Below are 9,290 nucleotides of genomic sequence, written 5' to 3' on the forward strand. Positions count from 1 at the left end.
ACTATTATTGAATACTTTTATCCTTATCGGTAGATCCACAGAACAATGACAACATATAGATTCTAAACTCCATTGCGAGAGATGACAATTATATATGGACAAGATGAGCTAAATTTTAGGTTCTGAACAAAATATTGATTTGTACGTGTGGGTGACGTTTTTTTATTATTATTATTATTGCATAATTGAAATCAGCAGTAGAATCAGAATTTTTTTTAGCTCAGGCTAAATGAAATGTAAATAATATTTTTTCCGTTCCGTTTAAGAAGGAACATATTTCACTTTTATATGTTTATCTAAGGTCATATTATATTTTCAGTGTTAATTTAAATTGCTTCAATTTTTATCCGTTTACTTATTTTAATATTGTACTAATGGAATCTAATTTACAATACATTTATTCTATTATTATGTGAGATTACACTAATTAATATGAGTAAAAATGATAAAATAAAATATTGTCTTATTTTATTAATTTTGATATAAAATTGATTTGTCCCTTCTTAAACGGGACAGAAGAAGCATATAAACACCGTTTATATAAAATAAATATCAATAAGAAGGACAATAATCAATATTATGATCACTTTCTATATTAATTTCCATCATTATGGGACAATTGCATTTAGCTAATACATATTACTATCACTCAATAATTCATATTCTATTTAATTATGTAGTCGGTCTTAATAATGTTCACTGATGAAAATGTCATTTCAATTAATGCAGAAAATGTTCTTCCATATAACTAAATTAATTTGAATAATTTTAAAAAATAAATTTAATATAATTACTGTATAAATATATAAATTAAATTATAAGTATAGTTAAGAAAAACTTACTCAAGCATGAAGGTGTTTTGATTTTTGTAAAAATAAATTCTATATTAGAATTTTTTTTATGGAATATTTCAATTTGATTTTAAAAATAAAAACTTAAATATATTTAAATTAAAGATTTTGAAAATTTCAGTTAAAAATTGGAAAAAAAAATATACTCTCAAATTGAATTTTATTTATGAATGAAAATTAATAAAATTGAAATATTAGTCTAAAAGTAGATAAAATTTAGAAGAATTTTTAATTAAAATCAAAAAGACGGTGCCGTTTTCATTTGTTTCAAACAAATGAGAGGCCTGTTTGGGCCTATTTTTCAGGATATAAAATGGCGACATGGTTTGGGCCATAGCTTTCTTCTATGGGCTGAGTACACAAAACCTCTAAAAGAATGTCCACTTTTCATTTATACCTTGCAACTTTTTCTTTTTGGAATTTTAAACAAATGTTTTTTAAAACAAACGGTCATTTCAGTCTTTCAATTTGTGCGTAGGTATTTAATAAATTTTTTTTATAATTAGAAAAAGAGGGAGTGTTTGTACGAAAAATCGATCCCATGATCTATTTGAGTTATAGCTCATTGATAGGAATTTAATAATTTTAATTAATTAAAGACAATAATTTTATATTTAAACTAATTTAGAACAAAATTATCTTAAATAAGTTCACTGATCGGAATAATCCAATTTCATCCTTAATTGACCTGAAAATAAAGAATATTATTCTTAAATGACCTGAAAGAATATTGTCTTTAATTGATCGTTCTACTCTATTTCTTTTATTCTTTTCACTCGGCCTAAATGATCCGAATTACAAAAAAAAAAACTGTAAAAGGAAAAGATGGATGAAAGTTGAAGCAGCACACATCATGATTCCGATCGGTCAGATTTATAATTATATGATCTGTGTTCTGTAGTTTTGGAGAAAATTGATCACTTTGCAGACAAAGAAAAGGGTAACCAATTCACCCTTTTCAGTAAATTAAAAGCATGAGATTTCAGATATATCATATCTATTGCAATCCTGTTATTGCATTTGCAATGAGTATTAACTCAAAAAGCATTCTGCAAAATTATAATGAATTTCTCAGATGAATTTCGCAAGGTATTAACTCTTTTTCCGCTTTTCGTAGTTACCCCGATCCTATGTTTAGGCGTTTTGTTTCTGATTTTTAGAACTTTTTGCAGAAATTTTGAACTTCTATATATATATAACCTATTCTTGTTAAAAAAATTATTGTTTCGTCCATTTTCCATTTCATTTTTTCTCGGTTTTAATATATATGTTTTTGTGCTATATAATTAGTCGATAGATGATAGTATCACATTGCTTATATATATCGTTGATACGAAAGCTATATGAAAGAAAAAAATAAACAAACAAGTACAAAAAGTTTACGTGGTTTGGTCAATATGATCTACATCTACGATAGAGAAAGTTTATACTAAAAAGAAAATGTATTCTGTTCACAAAAGTATTTATACGAAACCCCTAATGACACATTAATAATAAGATATACAAATCTCAGCACATATATATACCAGAGATTTAAGAAATTGACAGTGAGTAAAAGATTAAATCACGTGCCTAGAAAAGGTGATGAATAATCATAGATGACCAATTAATCCTTTTATCAGTTGGTTCATGATAGCAACGTAACAAGGACTTGACAGACAATTTTGGTTGCAATTGAGGACCATTTCTAACTAAAGCCTTTCCTGGAAAAAGTATATGACATTACATTTTGATTAATTTTTTTTAAAGGGACACTTTATTTTTTTGCTTAATTGATAAATAATGTCTTTTCTTATTTTCAAAGAGAACAATTTTGATTAAAATGGATAAATTTTGTGTACGTAATGTAGCTTTGTTAGGCACATACGTGTCTTGTCATGTAAGTCAATTTTATACCCAAAAATTTTGAAATTAAACTTTCTTGTGATAATGAAATTCACTTGCTAAATTAGTTAAGCTTATTATAGCAAAACAATTTAATATGCAGCTTAAGATTTAAGAACTTGGTAAATGTGGTACAGACCTGTAGGCATGTTGCTACAAAATACGAAAGAGCAAAAACCGAATAAAATCAATTGTCCAAATCAAACGAAAATGAAATTTATCATGGTTCGATTAAAATAATGAAATAAAATTGATTTGGATATGAATGAACAAAAAGTTTATTTTAGGTTTCATTTGATTTCTATCATTCATTACCCGAACCGGCCAAAAAATCAAACCTCAAAATGATGTCATTTTCATTCATAAATATAAGTAAATCGTATATACAACATGATGCATTAATTTAGCTACCGTGTATAGTTTTGTCATAAATTTATATTAACATACTAACACAATTTTATTTTATTATAGATTTTTGTTCAGCAAACCAAAATTTTATAAATATTTAGTGTAGTTTGAGTTTTAAATTTATCATTATTTTTACATTTTAGTGAACCAAACCGCACACCATTCCAAATCCAGTTGCTAAAGCAAAGTAAATAATATCCCTGTTTTAACATTCTTGAAAAGTAAGTGTCTACAATGGCAGGTTTGGACATATTAACCAGTGCAGTATATTTAACCAGCTGTGTAAAAAAAAGCATGATTCAGAGCAAACAGTTTAAAATCATGGCTCCCAATAACCTGTCAAAGCTGTAACAACTGATCATTGCTTTACCAGTTTGTCATTCACCCCACAGTTTCAAACAATAAAAAAGTAAAAACATTACTGTAAAAAGCTTTAGATTATCATCACAACAGCCACCTTTGTCAGTTAAATCATTCTGGAATCTAAATTAAACTTCAATTCTATATATATATTTTTCACTTTTCGTATTGAATATCCATCAAATCATTGTATTGACCATCATTTTTCATCTTCTTCCAGACATCAAAAAACAAAAACAAAAATGTTTCTCTAACACTAAGAAAGAATTTAATAAATTAATCTCTTGGCAGAGTTCCTGGAAGTTCAAAAGGAAAAAAAAAACAAAAAAGCCTGTTAGCTAAGTTATCTTCTGACGCAAGTAACAGAGAAAACATAACTAAATAAGAACAGTACCTTAATGCAATTTGCTATTTATGTTAGCAAATCAGAACCAGGTAAATGTTAGTGACTAGCTATGTCTGGTGATCAAAGTTGCAATGATTTGATGGTGTGTAGTTTAATTAGCTGACCAAAATACAAGAATTTACACCTGATAAGAAAGAAAATGGAGGGAGACAAGTTAAAGAAAATGTGCAGAAAAGTTAAAGAAACTGTACAGCAAAACCAAGAAATTAAAGTTAAAGAATGTAGAACACCAACCTTTTTTGGTTAGTGGGCAACGGAATGTCTCCATCACCCTTCAAAAAAAACAAAAAATTGTTCAAAGTGATTCCCGCCTGCAACTGTGGACCAAATACAACATAAGAATAGGAACAAAGTTAAAGATTTTCTCAATTTGTATCAATGTGAATAATATTATGGCAAATGTATATTCTGTTTTTACAGTTGCATTTAGTATCATCTTAATGCCACCAAATTGATGGTCCCTTGCTTGCATGCCAAGCCAATTTTGTTGTACACATTCATCAGTAATGAAAAAGATGGTCAAAAGTGGATAATGTTTTGAAAACGTAAAAAAACACGGCCGGATATTCGCCTGAAAAATGCACAACTTACCGGAAGTTGTGTCAACTGTGTTTCAATCATTCATCTGTATCTAACTGTTTAAATTGCAAAAGGAATGCAAATTTGGTGCATGTGGCCGAATCATGTGACGTTGGATCAGAGAGAGAACATATTACATACCTACAGTGTGGGTCATAGCTATTTCCTCATCCATCAGAAAAAGTTGAGTTCTGTATATCCTTGAGAGTATGGCAAAAGCTCCTCCACCTCTATCCTGGAACTCGAGTAGCTCATACTTTTCTTCAACCGGCCGTGGGGAGACTCGACCTCTGCCCAAAATATGCCATAAACTGGCCTATGATCCGAGAATCTAGATTCTCCACGAACGTAAGATAACTGCTGGAGGCCTTCTCCATGCCATAAAATTCTGTCACACCTTCATATAAAGTAATCAATCAGCATCGAAGATTATAAGACTCAATAATCACGCCAGAAACTAAAACAATATTGACTTAAATCTAATTAGTTATTTCCTACATTTGATTAATTTATTATGCATTCAGTTATTGGAGATATACTTACCACGCTGGAGTTCTACGCTTCTCCTTTGGATGCAAATCATCTCCTGCGTATCTGTCCGAATTTGTTGAGTACTTGTACGTAGGAGGGAAATAAATTTTCCCTTCGTTCCATCCGACAAAAACACGACCTCTCCTCTGCTCATTCCGTAGCTGCAAGATAACCATTAACAAAAAGTCAGATGAAAGTTTACTCAATACACAAGTGATGCTTACTCAAAAACAGAGAAGAAAACTTAAGGAAATGTCTGTATTGCAAACATGCCTGGTCACTCTCCAACAATGTCCTCCAATTTTGCATCTCAACCAGTGCCTTAGCAGATCGATAAGACATAGCAATGCGATAATTCAAGTCTCCGAGCCAAATAACTCGACTGCATCAATATAAGCCATAGTAAGAGAACAATTTGACAATAGTATGAATAAAGAGAGAGTAAATGTTCAAAAAGGTCTATAAGACTCTTTACTGGACTAGAACAACCTTACTAGTGAACATTAAAACACAACCATTAGTGACTTTTGGCACTTCTTGATGATAAATTATAATATGACTATACTTTATACAGTAGTTAATGAAAAAGGATCATACTCATGCTCAAGAATTGTTTCCGGGGACTTCTCATCACCCGCATTGCTAACACGTGGAAACCTTGTCTTCTTCAGAATTTCCATGACATCTGAATTCCTTCTAATCTCATCACCGTCCTTCTGTCCGGAGGTAAGGTGAGTACAGATGAAGCAAAAGGTCGTTTCATGCAAGGACATGCTGACTGAAATAGATCCCTGCAACACCAAACAGAATAATTCTCAGAATAGATCAAAAAGGAAGATGAAATGAAACTTGCAGAAATATTTGATTCACTTGAACAATACCTTATTACCAAGATAACCCATTAATCCTCTGCCAACACAAGAAACTTTCATGTTTTTAACGTGATCTCGCAATTCACTTCGGACCCATATGGTTAGAAATATGCCAACCATTTGCTTACTTGCCACTAAACAGTACCTTGAATACCCTGGCCTTCTATATCCATCTTCAGTAGAGGCTGATCCACTGTAGGAACCACCGTAGGACATTGGTGATTGCAATACAGTACTTGGTGAATCCCCTGGTCCATTATCATCATCTGAAGAACCCCATCTAGAATAATCACTAGGCCTAGAGTAATCACTGGGCCTTGAAAAATCACTTGGTCGACTGTGACCCCATCGATTACTGGGATCATAGTCACTTGGCCTGTGACCAAAAATAACCCGGTCACAGACGCTAAATCGCCTATCTAGTCTTGGCTGGGGAATTGATGGGTCATGGTCCATTCTCCAGCTGTAGGGTGTCTGGAATGACCGACGATGAAAGAAAGACGAGTTCTTCTGCCTAGACGATCCCTCAAAATCTGCATCCATTTCTACGACTGGTTGAGGGACTGGTGATGGAGTATAACACCCTCCACTGCCACTAGTTCCTGGAAGATTGTTTAGAGTCTTCCTAATGAGGGACAACCATTTCTTGGCAGGGCCATTGTCTTCAGCACCAAGAACATTACCAGCATTCAAAGGAACTATTTCTTGAAATCTGAAATGCATACGGAAAACAAATGTGTCCACTTCACATTAATAACAGGCTTTTTATGTAGAGAATTTGTAACAAAAATTAAAGAAGAGTATGAGCATGAAATCACACCCAAGAACATAGATATCTGCAGGAGGTGACGCGTGAAGCCAATCATCGAGACTCAAATTACTAGGCGGAGATCTTCCTGCCACATTCCATGTAGCTACAAAAATACTGCACCCAAATTGGCAAACAAAATCAGTAAGTACTTGCACATCACATGAAAGAAAACATAGTAAAAAAAATGAAATGTATGACAAAACAAGCAAGCACCTGTGATTCTGCACATCTATGATTCTAGGATGGTCAAGATTCATTCTCCCTCGCCGGACCTGCTCGGGAATCTTGGTAAATTTCTCTGCATCAAAATCCAAGGAAATCTTACAAAATAGGCATGGAAAAAGAATTCTAAACTTCAAAAAAGGCATATTTTACAAGAGAAATTCTCAGATGCAAGGGATATTCAACCTGTTTTGCTTTTCTTGATGGTGCATGGCTCCCTCTCAGAGAAGCTAGTTCTGTATTCCACTTCACCCCCTGAAAAAACAGAATCAATGTTTAAGCATCAGTCTTGAAATTGAACTACATTAGCAAAATTGTTCTAATTTGCCAACCTCCATAAACAACATCTGCTTGAAAGTCCTCATTTTTGCTCTTGATATTGAACCACTTTCTGACCATTCTCTTGGACCATGAGAGCTAAAACAAACAAAAAACCAATCATCATCAAACAACCATTATAATCACACAATGAAACAAATAGAAAACCAAGAAAAAGAAAAAAAACCTTGCTTTTCTTGGAGTTCTCATCTCTCATTTTTCACCAAAACTTCATAAAGCTATATTCTTCAACTTCCCAAACCCCCCAAATTTTCACCAACAATCTCAAAAACTAAAAAAACATAACCCCATTTCGACTCCAATTTCTGGGTTTCAGCTTAGAAACAAGAAAACACTAACAAGCACAATTCTTTAACACTTAACAAACTCCAATGCAAACCAAAACTAAAGCTGAAAACTCAACCAAATAGACAAATGAACAAACAAGTGTTTGAAACTGCCAAAGATAAGGCCAAAAAACACAAACACAAAGGAACAAAAACCAAACCACCAATTGGGTTTTGTTTGGGGAGTTGCTTAAGGAGACCAAAGAGTTTGAATGTAAGGAAATGAAATGGGGGATTGTTAGGAGAATGCAGGAGACATAAGAGAGGAGATAAAAATGTATAGTGTACGAGAAACTTTATTTCTTTAGATTTCTGCTCTCACTAAGCATGTCCCCTCTTTGAAACAAAGAGCCTCGTTCTCAGTGAAACAGCAAAGTATCGAATTTGAACAGAATAAAGTGCACCAAATTAGAGACAATTATAAGACTTGGTCTTCACCCCCTTTTTCTTTTTTTTCTTTTCTTTTTAAGGTTTTTGGCAATGTTTAAACTCGACCCGGTTATTAAAATTGGTAAAGACAGAAGGTTAATGATTAGAGGTTTAGTTAAAGGGATCGAATCAATTTTAGAAAATTGACAATGCAATTCTTTAAAATATTTATGTATTTTATATGTATAAAATAACATATATCTTCGATTAATTAAGTGAATTGATTAGAAAAAGATAATTTTTTTTTTTAAATTGTGTTGTTCTGCCGTGAAGTTTGGAATGAGTAAATAGCTGGATTTGAATGGAAAAATAGAATAAATTTTAAAAAAAATAAACCCACAAAACCTAGTTTATTTGGACCATATTATACGGGTCAACATATACCCAGACAAGTCAACCGGTTTTAAACAGTTACTATATAGAAAAAAATTTAAGGGCATTTTGATCCGGCTGAAGCACCGGTTTTCTGGTTTTTTTGGTTGAACCGGCCGCATCGGGTTTAACAACAGCGGCTTTTAGTGGCATTCTCCAAATCTACTGTGCAGGTCGGTTAGCTGGTTTTTTCGTAAAAAATGATATTGGGTAAGTAAATGAATAATGTGCCCTTGATAGTCAAAAACATTGTGCAAAAATATTTATTTTGTTTTTGGTCTAAGATCAAAGTGAAAGAAAGCAATTTAAAGGAAAAAGATAAAGGGGGATGTAATATGTTGTGGTATTACTTTATTATTTTTCTTGCTTTTATTGTTATTTTGTTTGGTAATTGTTTTTTATAGTTTTTGGGTTTTGTGTTTCTTCTTTTCTTGGGTTAGGAATGTTTTGAGAATTGGCAAAGGGATGCCTCTTCTATATGGGCTTTTTTGTGGAGATTTTCTTGCTTTTGTTCACTGTATTTCCTTTTTCTTATTCTAGTAAGTATATATATTTTACTATGATTTTGTGTAGATTTTAATGGCATGAAATGCAATGTTTTAGGAATCAAAACAGACCGGCCAGTTTAACCGGTTCAATTATAAATCAAATATCAGTCTAATCCGAATTTTTTTCTAAAAACCGCATTTCGACCGTTATATGTTTTTTTGTCTATATGATTCTGAACGAGATCTGTAAATAACACTATATTAAAGCAATGTTGATTTTGCCGTCTCTTTGAAATATTGGTTCTGGAGTTGTTAAAACTCGACATTTTACGATAAAGTAACCCATTTACTGTAGTCACTATATTACACCTTGTCGAAGGCTATATAGGCGGAAAAAAATATGTTGGCTTAT

At 32.2% G+C, this 9,290-nt stretch overlaps 1 protein-coding gene across 1 annotated transcript; it reads right to left on the reverse strand.

Moving 5' to 3' along the window:
• Nucleotides 1–3,627: 3,627 nt before the first annotated feature.
• LOC126670161 (type IV inositol polyphosphate 5-phosphatase 7-like) lies at nt 3,628–8,007 on the reverse strand. The gene is made up of 13 exons (XM_050363832.2): nt 7,430–8,007; nt 7,257–7,341; nt 7,111–7,179; nt 6,916–7,000; nt 6,712–6,816; nt 5,901–6,603; nt 5,617–5,810; nt 5,293–5,401; nt 5,032–5,180; nt 4,630–4,885; nt 4,144–4,226; nt 3,898–4,033; nt 3,628–3,799 (listed from the first exon to the last, which is right to left on the reverse strand). The coding sequence occupies exons 1-10, from the start codon at nt 7,457–7,459 to the stop codon at nt 4,663–4,665; spliced, it is 1,752 nt and encodes a 583-aa protein (XP_050219789.1). The 5' UTR covers nt 7,460–8,007; the 3' UTR covers nt 3,628–3,799; nt 3,898–4,033; nt 4,144–4,226; nt 4,630–4,662.
• Nucleotides 8,008–9,290: the final 1,283 nt, after the last annotated feature.

This window comes from Mercurialis annua, linkage group LG2 (genome assembly GCF_937616625.2).
Source record: "Mercurialis annua linkage group LG2, ddMerAnnu1.2, whole genome shotgun sequence".
NCBI lineage: Eukaryota > Viridiplantae > Streptophyta > Magnoliopsida > Malpighiales > Euphorbiaceae > Mercurialis > Mercurialis annua.